Source organism: Triplophysa dalaica, chromosome 14 (genome assembly GCF_015846415.1).
Source record: "Triplophysa dalaica isolate WHDGS20190420 chromosome 14, ASM1584641v1, whole genome shotgun sequence".
In the NCBI taxonomy this organism is placed as follows: Eukaryota; Metazoa; Chordata; class Actinopteri; order Cypriniformes; family Nemacheilidae; genus Triplophysa; species Triplophysa dalaica.
In genome coordinates, this window is record NC_079555.1 from 21,147,116 (window position 1) to 21,164,106 (window position 16,991).

Genomic DNA, 16,991 nt, shown 5'->3' on the forward strand with positions numbered 1-16,991 from the left:
AGAATTCAGCCGTCTCTCGCCCACTGGAGAGTCCGTGGACGAGGGAAGGCTGGTTATAGCCGGGATTAACTGCAGCTTCGCGCTGCACCGTGGCAGGGCAAGGAACCCAGCATTGGCTGGGTAATGGGGGAAAGAGCTCCTTTTGTGAACAGGTATGTGTTTTTATTGCATTCACACAAACATTTACAACATTGCAATATTCGCCCACAACCGCGGGGGAAAACTGATGCAAACAGCGGCGTTTGGGGGCCACCGGCACACTCACAAACTCTCTCCTCTTCTTCACAGTTAGGTCAGGACGACGGCTTGGAAGCCGATGACGCTCCGCCGTCTTGGCGCGGACCTCTCTTCGGCCCGTACCTCTTCTTAGCTGGGCCCGACCATTGTTTAGGCCGGGCATTCGGCTCACGACCTCGAGAAGCCGGCGCGGGAGCAGCGTGCTGTTTGGCTGGTCTCTGCATGGAGTGAGGCGCGGATGAAGAATGGGCTCTCGGAGACAGTTGATAAGAGTGTCCAGGGAGAACGTGACTCATTGCCTTTGCGCGCTTCTGCGCCTCCCTGATGCGCTCTACTACCGACTCCACGACGTCACCAAAGAGACCGGCGAGAGTGATCGGGGCGTTGAGAAGAGACTTACGATCTGCGTCTTTCAGATCCGCCAACGTAAGCCACAGATGACGGTTGAGGACGACCATAAACCCCATAGATCTGCCGATAACTTGTGCGGTCCACTTCGTAGCCATCAGAGCCCTCAGATCCTTCGTGGTGTCCGCCTCCAGGCTGCCGCTATCCATCGACTGAAGGATCTTAGCCTGGAACACCTGCAGCACCGCCATTGAGTGCAAAGCGGAAGTGGCTTCCCCGGCGGATGCGTAAGCCTTACCGACGAGATGGGCGGTAAATCTGCACGGTTTCGACGGCAAGCCTGGGTCCAAGACCAACGAGGTGGCGGAAGGGCACAAATGAGCGGCGAGGGTCTCCTCGACAGATGGTATGCGCACGTAACCGTGGGCCCTGCGCTCCGACCATGTGGGCGAACATGGCCTGCAAAGCAGCGTGAACTCGTGCCGACTGAGGAGCAGACCACGATTTAAACAAGTGCTCATGGACATCTGGGAAAAATGGCACACTCCTCTTCAACGTGGCCTGATGGCGGCCCGCCTGAAGGTACCAGGAGTCAAGCTTACTTTTAGCTGGCTTCTCAGGTGAACTCCAGGTGATGTCGAGCTCGCTTACGGCCTTCTCGAAGACCCTTACGAACTCTTCGTGGAGGTCCGTGGTGCTCGATCCAGTCCTTGTCCGAAGCTGAGATGTACTTCATGTACATGTACATCGTCCTCTTCAGCGCCGAAGGAAACGGCGTCTGCAATGGAAGGCAGGGGACAAAGGCACTCGTCGACGTAGAGGACTGGGGAATGAGGTGACGGCAGAGGACGGCGGCCCTGCCCGTGTCGTCGCCGCTACCTCATGGAATAAGTAGACTCACCAGCGACTTGTTGGTGGCAGTGAGCCTCGACCCTTTTAGTCCACGAGCGATGTTCCTGCGAGTTCTCAAGACACTCGCCGGCAGATCCACAGAATGCAGCCTCCGGATGAGCCAGGCCCAGGCAATGCAGTGCTCGTGAGTATCCGGCGGGTAAATGGGACCAGCACAAAGACAACAGTAAGAAGCCATCGCTCAAAGCCTCCAGAAGCTTCAACAATGGCAGCGTGAAAAAGAAGATTCTGAGTATTGTAGTCACAGGCACTGTATTTATACTGTCTGGATTCGTCAGGATTCGCATGCTGTTGCATTCTTGCGAGGTCTAAAACCTGTGTTCTACGGTGTGAATCTAAGTGCGTCTTATTTAAACTACCAAAGGAAGAACTTCTGAGGGAACAATGGTTTCAATTCTTTTTCAAATGACACCAAAGGTGTATAACCCCTGGGTTTAACTGTGCACACGTCATTTCAATAATCTTGACACTTTCTCTGTAGGATATATTTAAAAGACTATCCTTAAAAGAGGGGGAAATACCAACCTTATTTGGACATGTTAGCTCCACCGAATCACAACCTGTAAGTGTGACTATTTATTTTTGTCTGAAATTCAAAAAATATTTGTGTACCTTATATCTCTGTTTAGCTAATGCATATAACCCTAACGTTAACATTACCGTTAATTATGGGGTATGACAGTTTGTTTATCTATCTATGAACCCAGCTAATTTAAGTGTTAAATCTATTATCGTCTATCTATTATCTACTATCGTCTTCGGATGTTTCTTCGACAGACTCGGGATCAAACTGGTAAAGTGAAATCCCCGCCATCTCTATCTATACACTGTATATAATATATAACCTGTAAACCATAATCCAATGATGGTAGGCGTTCCATTTGCTACACGTGATGAACGCTATAACAAGTTCAAGGGATGTAAAGAAGGAAGCGGGAACTGGCGAACATTCAACAACTTTTAATAAAACAATAAACAAACCACAAAACGAAAGCAGAATGCCGGCAGCCCCCGGACGGTCGACTGTCGGATACGATACCCGAGCAACGCGCAGCTGACACTCATTATCATCACACTCTCATCACGCCTTGCTGGTTACAAACGCGTTTGACCAATCACATAACACTATAGGCTAACAGATAGGAGGGGATTTGACGGATGAATCGCAGAACGAATCATTTGAGAGTTAGTCAAGAAGTAAGGTAAGAATATTACCTATTATTACGGCATAATAGTGTTTTTACACCTTCTATGTACATAAACATGTTGTTGGACAATCCATAAACCAAAGTAGGACCTTAAAAATCATATGCTACTTGCTCTTTAAAGATTGACAGAGGAGTGGACTAAAATGTATCCAGACACATGTGCAAACCTGGTGACCATCTACAGAAATGTTGTACCTCTGTTCTTGCTAACAAGGGGTTTTCCACCAAGTACAAAGTTATGTTTTGCTTAGGGGTCAAATACTATCTTCACTTACTGAAATGGAAATCTATTTATAATCTTTATATAACATTTTTTCCCCAGATTTTCAGATCAGTTAAAATAAACCCACCATAAAAATGATAGACCCTTCATTTCTTTGGAAGCAGGCAAACTTACAAAATCAACAATGGATCAAATACTTATTTCACTGACCATATACTGTATATAGTGACTATACTCTACTTCATTACTAACAGGTAAATGAGTACTATAAAGTACTAAATAGAGATCTTTATCTTTTGAAGCCAGTATGTTAAATGCTCTAGATTGATGAACGTGTAAGATCTGCAGTATTTGGTGATCTTGCCTGAGAAACCCCCAGCTCTGCCATCTGTCAGTCTCAGTCTGGAGTCCAGCGGCCGGGACACAGACTGTGGTGCGAGCGTTAGCTTTATGAAAACAAGCCTGTCACACTCATTTATGGGCTTTCAATTTTTTTTTTTACAAAAATGCATTATTTAGAAAATTTTGAAAGACTGATCCAGGGTGGCTGGATAATATTATAATATCCCAGTGTACTTATGTATGAAATGTGCACAGTGTTTGGATGCCATTATATGGATAAAAGAAATACATTTTGAAAGTGCAAAAATTTTTGGTCCCCCCATTTAAAGCCTGCTTGTAACAATGAAGCGCTATGATGACAGTATAACAGAACACTGCAGCATAGAGATTATGTGCAAAAAGTAATAGTCTTTTGAATGAACACATGAAAAGTAGTTTTGTGCTTTAATGAAATATATTAATTTGAGAATAAAATTGTAATAGTGATTAAAAACCACTGCAAAAAGACAGATATCATTAAGACATTTGGAATCACTAAAATTTGCTTGTATTTGTAAACATTAGTTAATGCATTAACAAACTAAGATGAATAAATGCTGTCTAAGCAATGTTTATTGTTTTTGTTAATCTCAGCATCTGCAGCTGTAAACATTTGATAATGCACAATGAACGATTGTATTGACATTGAAGATTATTAGATGCTTTAATAAAAACTATATTGCACATTGTTAGTTCATGTTAGCTAATCAATACATTAACTCACGCTTATAGTTATTATAACTTTATTGTTAAGTGATACCATATATTTGACAGAAAAAGGGAAATTAAAAGATGATTTTCTCAGTCATTGGTGAAGAAGAGGTCATGAGGGAATCCATTATGATAGCATGAGCACAGTCAACAGGGTCACAGCAGTAGCCCAGAGCACACGTTCACACGGATCTATAACAGAACAGAGTGACTTTAAAATGTTACATTTCACGAAACGTTTACTATAATGATGTTGGCAAGCAGTGTTGGACGAGTTACTCTGAAAAAGTAATTCATTAGCAATTACTCGTTACATATTCAATAGTGTAATTAGGGTAGCACTTTATTTTACAGTCATGTTTCCCATTTACATACTGTGTACTTATTCATGTAAATATAATAACTGGGCAATAACTAGGTACTATCCCTGAACCTAAACTTATACCACCCAGTACTTTCTTAGACAAGTACACTGTAACTATACGATAAGTACAGCTACTGTAAAATAAAGTGCTCATTATTTATTACCAATTTACTTTCTTTATCCTATATCAACATTGATTAGTTAAGTGATTCAAGGATAATCGGCTCTTTTGATTTATTCAAATAAATAATATAAACTACATAAAGTAGTATTATTAATTGACCAAATAAAAAATTTAAAGTTACACTTTGAATTTTGATTGCACTCACACATATATTACACAAAGTATTTAGTTTAATTGCATCAGAAGTAACTGTAATTCAATTACAGAAAAATGAGAGTAATCCCTTACTTTACTGTTTCAAGGGAAAGTAATTCTATTACAGTAACTAATTACTAAGTAACTAGTTACACCCAACACTGTTGGCAAGTATACACTTACTGCAGGACAGCAAGGTCGCAGTGGTTTGGCTGATGGGAGGCAGGTTGATAGGTTTAATGGTTTGGGTTGGTGTAGCTGTGCTGGTTTGTGTGGCTGGCTTTACGATGGAAACCGGCCCTGAGCGTACTTTATAAGTGCTGGTTTGAATGCTATCTACTAGCGATCTCTGGGATGATTTTGTACAGGGGTCTGCACAACTCTGCGTTTGTTTGGTGGTCACACAGAGATGCACTTCACACTCAACATACATCTAGAAAGACAAACGTATCGAGTTTAAACACAGCAATGCAAAACTGATCAAGAATTCACCTGAATGCAAAATGTACACCTTGAAAGTTCACAGTAGGAACACATACCGTGTCTCCTTTTAATTCCAAAGAATTAAGATATAAGCGGTAAATCCGAACAGTTGATGTTGACGTCAGGACCTCTAAAGTACTGTTTCCAGATACACACCTAAAACACAGACAGGTGGACACAGAGGAAGGAACATGAAGCGGGTTGATATACTGGAAAATGTATTTGCCAATTTCACACATGCATCACATTTTAACGCCCTTCAGTACTCAGTTCATGAAAAGAAAAATTGCGAAAACTAGAAAACGAATTCTTAAATGAGCTCTTTGACATTGTGCTCCCTTACAAAAAAGTATGATGTTGACACTAACCCTTGGCTGAGGAGAGGCCGTGTATGAAGAAAGTCACTTGTTTCTGATTCCACACAGCGGCCCACCATGAGCTCCGCACGGGCCAATGAACAGTTAGAAAACACATGCAGGTCCAACATGTCCAGCTGTCCGGAGCGATGGAGCTCTCGAGGAGTCCTCACAGACTGTGAACTGCGTAACCGTGCCTGTCGTGTGTCAGTAGCCATTGGGCCCTCACCAGGAATGTGAAACTCCAGCCAGAAGGACACAGCACCGAACGTCTCCACTTCTGACGGTACCACGATTCGAAAGTTTGGACCTGCGGCTAGCTGGCTGGAAATTCGGCAAGCGAGGGGTAGGACAAGACTGGCATCGCGGGTGATGGTCGAGTTGGAACTGACGCTGCGTAAAGTGTTGGTGTACAGCAACTCTGACCCCAAGTGCTTTAAACATCAAAGAAGAGATTTCAGAAAACTAAAAAATGTATCATTTTAATGCTGATTTTGTTAAAAGCAGCTGATGTAAATGTGTGTATTTCACAGTGTAACACATTTTTGTTTCGCCCAATGTTTTTACAGTTCTTGTACAATTCTGTGGTGCTTATTTTTGTGGTAATATTTATTTTTATGTAGCATCAATGTTTCAGTGTTGATTTAGCTCAAGTCAATTTTTAGCTTATTTCATTAATGACTATATATCGGTATATTGCACAAAAACAGTACAAATTTAAAATATATATTTTCCCACTGTCACTGTCAGAAAATTCAAGAAATGTCTGTACCACAGGGCAGGTGGGATGATGGGTGATTACGTCTGGAACTTTGTTCATGAGGACAGGATTAGTCATCAAAGACAAAAACCATCAAATGTTCACTTCTGGAGTTTTGGACGACTCATTTTTAGTAACTGTTTAACTTTTAGCAAACGTCTCTCTTTGGGGTACCCACACACACAGAGGCTTGAATAAAATAACGAAGATCCTTTAAATAACGTCCCAGAAGACAAGGTAATCCACGAAGCTCAGGAAAGAAGGATAATATAAACAACCCCGTAGAGACCAAGCAAAAAATAAAGTTCTCTTAAAGAATCTTAACAAAAAATGCTGGTAATCCACATGGTAAACAAGAAACAGGAAAAATGGGGAAACTTAAACAATTCCGAAGAGGAAGATCCAAAAAAAGAATAATGTTCTCATAGAACTCCAAAAAACAAAAGCAGACGAAGCACACAAAGACACACCATTTGAGACTGGGGAACTTGGCTACAAAACATTAAAGACTGAGCAACGAGACAGGGAACAGGGACCAACTAAAATACACAGGGGACAAATGAGGAACAGGTGAAAACAATGACACTAGGGAAACATCACACAAGGAGACAGTGACATCCAGTGGCTGGAGACCGAAACAAGTCCTAAATGCTGACAATGTTTTAGTTTAAAGGGGTTATATGGCACGAACACATGTTTTTCTGTGTCTTTGTTGTGTTATAAGTTGCTCATGCATATATTAGAAACGTACAATTGCAAACATTAAAGTGTGGGAACAAAAGATGCATTCTATCTAAAAGCGAATGCTCATCCCAGACCTGCCTGAAACAACTTGTGTAACCACACCCCCACAAATCTACATCAGTTCGTGGTATGAGTTGACTAATGGCACTTTTCCACTGCATGGTACCGTAAGGTTTTTGTACGATTTAGCTCAGTTAATTTCACTTCTCAGTAATTTTCACTTTTGCTTTGCCACAGCAGCTTAGCAGCGCTTCGAAGTGGGTGGGGATTTTAAACGTATTGTCATTGTTGCGCCGCCTCTACTACCGTAGTGAACGCAAAAAACACATGCACAACACAGGAGTAATGGAGCATATCAATAGATGGCAGCAAAACAAAATACATCTAAAATACCAGAGAGTTTGAGAAATCTTAAAGAAAAGAGCAGACAGCGATCATTTGGTTTACTCGAAAGCGCACGATGGGAAGCTAAAGTAGCATTTAGCATTGAGTTAAAGAGTACCTAGCATATGTTTTTTTAGGCCCTACTTTGGTTTATCGAGTGTCCAACAACAAATTTATGTACATACAATGTGTTTAAACACTATAATGTTGTAATAATAGGCAGTTATTCGTACCTTACTTCTTGACTGACTCTCAAATGATTCGTTCCGCGATTTATCCGTCTAGGCCCCACCTACCTGCTAACCTTGTGTCATGTGATTGGTCAGATGGTGGTGTAGTCTGTTGTTATTGGTCAAACGCGTTAATCATTTGTCGCAAATGGAACCCCACTACCATCATTACAGGATTAAGGTTTACATGTGGTTGGATGTCATGTATATTATATGTGTAGCTAGAGATGGCGGCGATTTTACCCTACCAATCTGAGCCCGACTCTGACGAGGAAGAAGACACTAATGCACAACAAACTCCTCCACGATTGGATGTTTGTCAGTGGCAAGTGACAACTCTTGTCATAAAAACTCCCAGTGTGACAACATGGATGTTGTGCTTTTGCTCATCAATGAAATAATTAAAATACTGTTAATACGTTAGTAATACTATTATTTTGTCTTAACTGTGAGTTGTCATGTTACATAGAGCATTTCAGAAAGTCGACGATATGAAAAATTATTGTAGTATCACCCAAATATATCTACATAGGTGTACGTGCGGCAAATGTGTCAAAATGCAAAGTTAATAGCCAGATAAACAAACTGTAACACCCCAGAAATAACGGTACATGCTAATGTTAGCGTTATATGCATTAGCTAAACACAGACATAAGGTATGAAAATATTTCTTATTTAATATTTAAGAAAAAAAAAACAAGTCACACTTACAGGTTGTGATTCGGTGGAGCTAACAGGTCCAAATAGGGTTTGTGTTCCCCCTCTTTCAAGAATCGTCGTTCACTTACCCTGCAGTGAACGCGCCAAGATTATTAAACCAATGTTCGGTTAAATGACGTGCGCACAGTACAACCCTGGGGTTATACTCTTTTGGTATCGTTTGAAAATTGAATTGTAACCATTTTTCCCTCAGACTTTCTTCCTTTGGTAGTTGAAATAAAACCGACTTAGTTTCACACCGTAGAACACAGACTCTAGACATGATACACACGCATCACGAACGAGCAACAGTGTTTGGGGGAGGAGAGATAAGTTTTCGCGTCAGTCTCAGCAAAACGAAGGCGGGGACTATGTGTAGTGACGTAGATATGCGGGTGTACTATTCCACGTCTCGTTTGTGTGATTCATTCACCTTCGGACTTACAACTTGGCAGACAGCTTACTTTCAAACCCGCCAACAGAACAGACTGCATGAAATGTCATTTTCATGATCTCATGCTACCTACTCTTTAAGGGTCTTGATCTCTATTTTACTGTCACAAAGCATAAAACTCAATGCCAATATAACGTTTTAAAATGCGTATTCATGTGTTGCAAATCCACTGACGCTGGTAATGATTCGCTCTGCCCGATCAGTGATCTGTTTGTAAACACGTCACATTATGGTATCGGTACAGTACACTTGGAACCTCAACCGAGGTGGTTCTAAAAACATTATCAGGTACTAGGTACTGTACCCAGTGGAAAACCTTCCAAAAGTGAGCCGTACCGCACCGTACCGTGCAGTACTATGCAGTGTAAAAGCGGCATAAAATGGCCCAAATGTATACGCAAGTAAGGTGGAGTACCTGTCAGTACAATTGAAGAGGAACCTGATGTTCCAAATATGGTCTGGGTCGTTACATTTCCCGCACTGGTTAACTGGCCTATCAGAGCAAACCTCGCTTTTAAGAGCCATGAGCTTTGTACAAAAATCTGCTTGTTTCAGAGAGGCGGAGGATAGAGGAGATTCAAACATACACGGTATGCAGAAAATACAACATTTTTTAACCTTAAATCGTGTACACACATTACATCCAAAACAAACGACCTCTTTAAGTACTGTCAATGGTAAAAAAAAAAATTTCGTATTCAGCAAAACAACTTTTAAACATTTGTGTTACTTAAATTTGTCTTACTTTATATATTTGTTTTATTGTACTGATGTTTAATCTCATGTTACACCTGCATTGTCTGCAAAATGTGTCTGAAGGACAATTTATTTGTTTTCACTGAGGAAAGTCGTAGTGTGTTTTGTCTATGAAATAATTCTGTGTGTGGATGAAGAAAGAAAGGCTCGTACCACCGTTTTGGTGCCACAGCCCGTCAGAGAGAAGGTTGTTGTTACGTGTGTGCTGTTGTATAACACTGGACAGGTCGGGTCATTCAACTGCAGAACAGTGAGATGAAGATCCTCCAGGAAAGAGATGGGCAGCAAAAGAGACATTTCCAGCTTCTGCTCATTACATTTCAATTCTGAGAGACAAAACCATGCCAAGACTGTGAATGGACACTTATGCTTTGACATCGACCTCATTTCCCACTTGGGAAAGCAGCAGTGTCCACTTGAATTTTGATTTGCAAACATTCAAGTCAATACATTTTTAAACTATGTCTTCAGTTTTTACAAATTTAATATAAAATTGTGTTCAAGTTAAAGTTAGTAAAATGTTTACAAAAGCGAAAAATTGGAAAGGTTCTAAATGTAGGTCTGGGGTTTAGATCATAATCCTAGCCAGAATGTTTAAACCAAAGCAATCCCGTTCATCACCTGTTCCTGGGGGCAAAGGGTCCATTTGTGCTAAAAGACAAGAACCAAGTAAAACAATAAAGATCATTAGCATATGACGCCCCATTCTTAGTTTTGAACATACAAACAGAAAAAGATCATTAATAAAATCTTACTTTGTTGGAGCCACATACACCTGATCTCAGACTGCAGGCTGTGAATCAAACAGTGAAGCGTTTAATCTGAACCATCAACCATCAAGCTCAGTGTGTGTGATCTATTGTTTTTATGTTCAACCAGACAAGCCATCAGTTACCTCTTGGTGTTTGCAACAAAACAAACAGAGAGAAGATGTGCAGACGGATCAGGACCTCTGACCCAGGACAGTGTTGTGGATGTTTGGGACTTCAGGGTTGTTGTCACGGGTGATACAAAAAGACCTGGAGGACCAATCACTGCCATTTCTGTCACTCTGTAGTGAAAAAGAGCAAAGAATATCCGCTGATGTGCATGATTAGGCTGCCTAAAATAGATCATATTTGCAATGTAAAACACAAGGGATGAAAAGAAGTGTAGTGTGGTCTTACTCTTGTACTCCTGAGTACACTGTAATGTTGACATGGATCTCCTGAAAGGGCAGCACATGCACTAGAGAGCCACCCGCTGGGCTCACACCTCTGAACTCTGGTGCTGCTGGGCAGCCCGCTTCATTCTCAACTGCAAACACACACACAAGTTACTGTATATTCTAGACTAGAGAATATATTCATAACAAAAATATCTCTTTGAGAAAACGTTTTTGACAATTAAAAGCAAATAAAATCTAGGCCTTAATATTATTTGAAAAACTTAAGCTAAACAAAATATGTTTTGATCATTAGCATATGACATTAGCATATGTTTTATTAGAAATGTTGAATGAATATGTTGAGGTACTGAGGCCTGGTTTCACACACAGGGCTTAGTTTAAAGGAGCCAGTCTCTGGCTGTTTAAGAGGCTCTGATGATGTTTTTTGGATGTGTAACAATGGATGTTCATGTTTCTAATAAAAAAAACTTTATATTTCACATACTTCAAGTCTATTGTAAAGCGCTGTCCCACTTCTACCAAAACGACTGGATTTCTTCCGGTCTATAAAAAGTCCCTCCTTCCGAAACGCTCTGATGGTAAAGCTGACCAGGTCTTAAGTGATTGGCTTCCGTTTCTTAGGCTGTTGTGATTGGTCGGTTCCCCCCTCACGTGTATTCATAAACTTTGGCTTTTAGCAATAAACAGTTACAATGTCGTCAACTTCACTTTATCAGTTAAACACATGCGGATCGATCAAAGTGTGACGGAGGTCTGCTAGTACACGTCTCTTTGTTAGAGATTGCAAGTTTTTGCTCCTACTATGGCGAGGGGAATGACACCCGACCGAATGGCGTCAGACCGGTTATATTAATTAACACTAATAACAGAAGTGTTAGTTTTGCCTTTTTATGTTGGATAATAAAACAGGCAGATTGACCAGCAGACAATTGCAAGCAGGACTTCAATGGGCGTTTCACAGAAGTGTTTTAGAGGTAAGCGCACCCACACACAATATCAGTGTATTACACAGAACAGCTTTCACAGCCGATGTTAAAGTCATGAAGCTGTTATTTGAGCGTTGGTTATCTCAGAATGTGTGTAGCTGAATTCTTATGACCAGCTGGAGGACTGTGATGAAAGTGAAAGTATTTTAGCGTGTAACTTAGTCAAATGTGTACAATCTCTGAGAACCAAACACTACTCCAGAGGCTCTTCCTCTTCTCTAAGGAAAGCCCCGCCGTTTTTGGCGTATTCCTTTGGGCGGTGGTTATTAACAGCACTCAGAATAGTGATATCATGTACCCGGGAAGTAGAGGGCTGGAGCCCAGCCGTTCTCTGTAGTCCTTGAAAAGTGAATTCTGTTTAAGACAATATCTCGCTTGGCACTGAACTTTGAGCTTTAGCATTATGCAGGTATTATTTATACTCTAACAGCAACATTACACACTAACTAATGGTTGAAAAATGGGATCGTGGGGAACGTGCTCTTTAAGCCCGGAAAAAGGCTAAGTTAAATTATGATATGTAAGATGTTTTTATAAAAATGCCCTAGTAAAAAATATAACTGGTGTGCATCTTGAGACAAAACAATGGCGCCGACATCCTTTAAGATGTTTTAAGCCGAGTAATTTTCAGTAAAGACTGCTCAAACATTCATTTTAGTCTGGGATTAGCCTCAAACCTTGTCTGTGAAACCGCGCATAAATGTATTAACCTGAATAATGAAGTGACAAAAAACTTTATAAAAACAAACAATTTAACATCAAAAGATAAACATATAAACTATAAAATAAACTAATAATGATAATGGCTGTTCATATCTACAGTTTGGTGTCCTTTTGATAGGGCCGCTACTCAGTAAATCATTACATCGTTATAATTTCCTTACAATAATTATATTGTGACTTTTTTCACTTTGTGGAACACAGTGTATAAACTCTTCTATTAAATCTCTCACGTTTAGTTTAACTAAATTTAAACAGATCATTATTCATAACATTCCCATTCCTCACACAATGAAGGTTTGTGAATATTTGGCAAGCTATAAACATATAATTCATTGGTGCATTTGTGAATCTTGTCAGGAAAGACAAACCAGTTATGGAGAGCTGCAGAGATACGGTGGAGAAAGGCGTTGCCTCGCTCAGAATCACAGACGAAGGAAAATCTTCCACCATCACCTCCACTGTATACTGACCCGCAGCTGCTGCACCTCCATACAGCAGCGTGCATGTCTCCTTTATCACACATTTAAAGAAAGTGCTTCAATACACATTTCAATACTTAAACACCTGAAATTTGTGAAATAAATGTCAACATCGCAATCAATTTTAGACGGAGCAAAGATGGCTAACTTTGTTGAGTTGCAAAAATGCACCAAGGCTGGTCTTCCCATACCGACAGCGAACCGCATCTCCGTCCAGATCCAGAACATTCAGAGGGATTACCTGACGACAACCTGCACGTAACCTGACACAAACACACCTGGAGTTTCAGCAGGTGTCTGTACTGTATGAATGGCAGTGGAACTGTGTTTTTACCGGACGGGAGGCAGCAGGGCGGCGTTTGGAGCACGGTTGATGCGGTTTGTATCTGATCGGATGGACAGATCAGCTCTTGTGTAAAGTGACACATCTTCAGTAGACCTGAAGAGGGGGGGAAGAGAACACAACGTGAGATCTCATCCTGTCCACGGCTCATTCGTTTAGACAGAATCCATCGGCTCTCACCCGAGCTTGATTTTCGAGGTGTAGTTTTGGGGAATGGTTTTCTGCCACTGACGGAGGCACCAGCCGGGTGAAGGTACCAGTCCTTTCAGAGGAGAGGAGGTGACGTGAGGACTGCAGTCCACTTCATTACACAACTCCTCCAGGGCTGGACAGGGCAGGCTGGACAAAACACTGTAGTAAGCTTTGACCTGAAGAACAGAACACAGATTTGACCAATCACGTCAAAGGACTCACTCCAGCGCTTCTTTTGGTTACCTTCATCCAAAGGTTTTTTTCCCCCCTAATTTTTTTAGGTCGAAGGTGCCATTTTCCCATTATAGACCGAATGCAGAAGAAACTTAATGTCGACAAATGCAAGGGCATTAAGGTGAACGCATATTAATGCATTCAAGCCTCTGTACCACTGAAAATATCAGACTTTCCTATAGACATTTTCTGATTTATGGATTTTTAAAGGGTTTCTGTTTTTGCTTTCAAGATCAATCTTATTTGAGCGATCTGTACAGTACTGTTCTTATAACAAAAATTGTGTGTGTTTTATGATATGATTAGAATTTCTTTCTATGCAGCAAACATTTCAGAAATTAAAGTACAGCTTCATGTTGTACCAACAGTATCATTGATCTTACATCTAACTTTTCTAAAAGCAAAACTTTTGATTTAAAACAGCCCAAAGCTTTTACAGTTTTTTACAATTGCTATGACAATTCTTCCAATACCTTTTCTAAACTCTTAACACACAACATCTGGCTGTGTAGGCAATACAATTAACATATTTATTTTTGCTTTGACACAAAATGCATACATTTTACACAAATTTAAAATGCTTTAACTTCTTTAACACACAAGCTCAACCAAGACCAGATCTATGTTTTTTAACTGCCAAATATACCAATGCTTTCACACTGTTTGTCAGAAAAGATAACCTCATGTTCTAAACCTAACTTATAGGCTAACGCCCCGTTCCTTGCCTAACCCCAGGCTGAAAATCCCTGTCATAAACCACAGGCTAGAGAGACTGGTGAATGAATACTGACAAATCTCAGGTGGGACACAGCAGCATTTATTGTTCAGAATTTTTTTGAAACCAATAGGTAGGATATTGAATAAGGGCAGACATGACACATATCAAATAATTCAGTTTCTGTTATTCCATCTGATGGTAGTGTTTTTTATGACATTGTGATATGATTGACTGAATGTTCCTCTCAGTAGAGAACATGCGTTAGTGTTTTGGTAGACACAGTGTATTGTGTTAGTGTTTTTTGTATTTTTGTATTTTTAAACAATGTTGGAGTTTAGTTTACAATTCGTATTTTTAGAATGACCTGAACAGTTTCACCAATTATGTGTTTTAGGTGTGTTGCTGTGTGAAGAATTTAGGAGAATGCTTTGTAATTAAACAGTTTTGGGTCTGCATCGACTTCCATAGTAAGAAAGGACACTACTCTGTTAATCAATGATGACCCAGAACTTAGTTTCGCACACATAATATCATAATATCACACAAAATATTTCAACAAAGAACTTTCTAAAGTGTTCAAACAACTTGACAGTGAATAAATGATGCCAGAATCAATGTATTTTTGGCAAACTATCCCGTAAAGCAGTGTTAATTTTGACAGCAAATTTTGATTTAGTTTTAGTCATAGTCTTTGGACGAAAATGTAATTTAGTCACATTTTAGTCAACCCCATCATTCTAGTTTTAGTCGACGAAATATGAAAAATATTTTAGTCGACTGAATATACATTATATTTAGTCTACTTAAATCTAAAAGGTATCGCTTTCCTGTAGCTCAGTTGTAAGAGCATGGCATTAACAACGACAAGGTAATGGGTTTGATACCAAAGGATTGCACATACTAAGAAACAAATGTATTTGATAATGCAATGTAAGTTGCCTTGGATAAAAGCTTAAATGTAAATCATTTACTTTGCGTAATTAAATGTTCCATACAAAGTTTCAACTGTTTTGATATAATTTAATTCCTTTATTTTTCAGAAAAAATCAGTAAAATTATATGAATTGTTGTAACACATAACATTAGATCATGAACGACATGTTCCAGTTCATTCAATCCCATAAAATTCAAATAACTCGTGAAGTAGGGCGTATTCATTCAGTTCAATCAACCAATGAAACGCTCTGAACGCTCTCACACTCGAACACTATTGGCTCATGGCATGCCTATGTGAAGAAGATAGAATTAGCTTTTAAAAAAGACATAAATTATATTAAATTTCTTTAGTCATACAAACATGTTATATAATAGGTTGGAATGTACAGTTTAACTCACTTCATCACTTCTATAATGAGTGGAGGGCAGCGCTGGTTTTCTTTTGGCTAACTTTGTTGCTTTTGCTCGTGTTAGCGGATAAATTAACATAGGCTTATAAAATCGTTTGTGCTTTCCTTTGTAATGTGTTTCGGGGTGTCTCGCTTCAAGTTTGCGGAGTTTCACCCGCGATCGTGAAGGAAAATAAGACGCTTTGTTAACCGCGTGGAGACACAGAATGTAAGTGTGTTCTTGCTTACCCTTCTCATCCAGAGACTTCTCTCTACCGCTTATATGAGAGAAGCAGCACATGCGCGCTAACTGATGTCCGCCAGGTGGGACAAGATTATTTTCAATTAACAAATAATTTTCGTCTTAGTTTTCGTCAACGAAATTAATAATTTTTGTTTGTGTTTTCAAAGACTTTCTTCAAGTGACTTCGTCTTGACTTTTTCATTTATAAACATGTATTATCGTACATGGACACTTTTTTAGTTTGATAGTGAAAGCAGGACAGTGAAAGAGAATGATTATTTCATGACATTCCAGTGAATTAAATGAGTTTATATCGACACGTTTGAAAGTATCGAACAAAGTAACATAATACTGATCTTACAAAAAACATAATCTCACCTTCTGCAATCCGTCCTTAATAAACGGTTCGATATTAACAGTTGCGCCAAAGCTGAATCCTTCAGTGATCTGACCCGACAGCAGCAGTACACCGAGAAGCACAACCAGAGGCCAGAGAGTGACCCTCATCCCTCTGCTCATTCACAAACAACAGATCATTTACAAACACTTTATAAACTTCTTATTCATGTTCATTTCCTGGTTTAACTTCCCTGTTGGTTTTATGAAGATCCAAACTGAAAATGTGGTTTAGCAACCGATCTAAAACAGATCTAGTTACCATTTCAAATCACTCTAATCTTGTTAAAGAGAAAAAACCTACCCGGCTAAAAGATGACCACGGTCTCTTCGTTTCAGAAAGCTTCTCTTCTGATGGTATTATATTTTCATTACATATGGTCATGGAATAAATCCAGGGCTCACTTGTAAAGATGTCTTTCTTTCAAACAGTAATGTGAAAGTAAAATGCTGGGAAAGATGAGGCCAAACTGGCTTGACAAGAACTGTAAAGGAATGATTTTGCATTGTTAAAAATCTTGCGTGTCAAGTTGGGTTAATGCCATGAACAATGAGCACTACACACTCAACAAGGAAAATAAATGATCTTTTTTAATGTCCGCAGGCTTAGCGCT

General features: G+C 39.9%; 1 protein-coding gene across 1 annotated transcript; it reads right to left on the bottom strand.

Moving 5' to 3' along the window:
* Nucleotides 1–3,695: 3,695 nt before the first annotated feature.
* LOC130435694 (uncharacterized) lies at nucleotides 3,696–16,819 on the bottom strand. The gene is made up of 15 exons (XM_056766475.1): nucleotides 16,682–16,819; nucleotides 16,360–16,492; nucleotides 13,449–13,636; nucleotides 13,260–13,364; nucleotides 13,074–13,188; nucleotides 12,815–12,956; nucleotides 10,736–10,865; nucleotides 10,465–10,620; nucleotides 10,325–10,362; nucleotides 10,191–10,220; nucleotides 9,723–9,895; nucleotides 5,555–5,976; nucleotides 5,243–5,342; nucleotides 4,887–5,136; nucleotides 3,696–4,212 (listed from the first exon to the last, which is right to left on the bottom strand). The coding sequence occupies exons 2-15, from the start codon at nucleotides 16,486–16,488 to the stop codon at nucleotides 4,148–4,150; spliced, it is 2,043 nt and encodes a 680-aa protein (XP_056622453.1). The 5' UTR covers nucleotides 16,489–16,492; nucleotides 16,682–16,819; the 3' UTR covers nucleotides 3,696–4,147.
* Nucleotides 16,820–16,991: the final 172 nt, after the last annotated feature.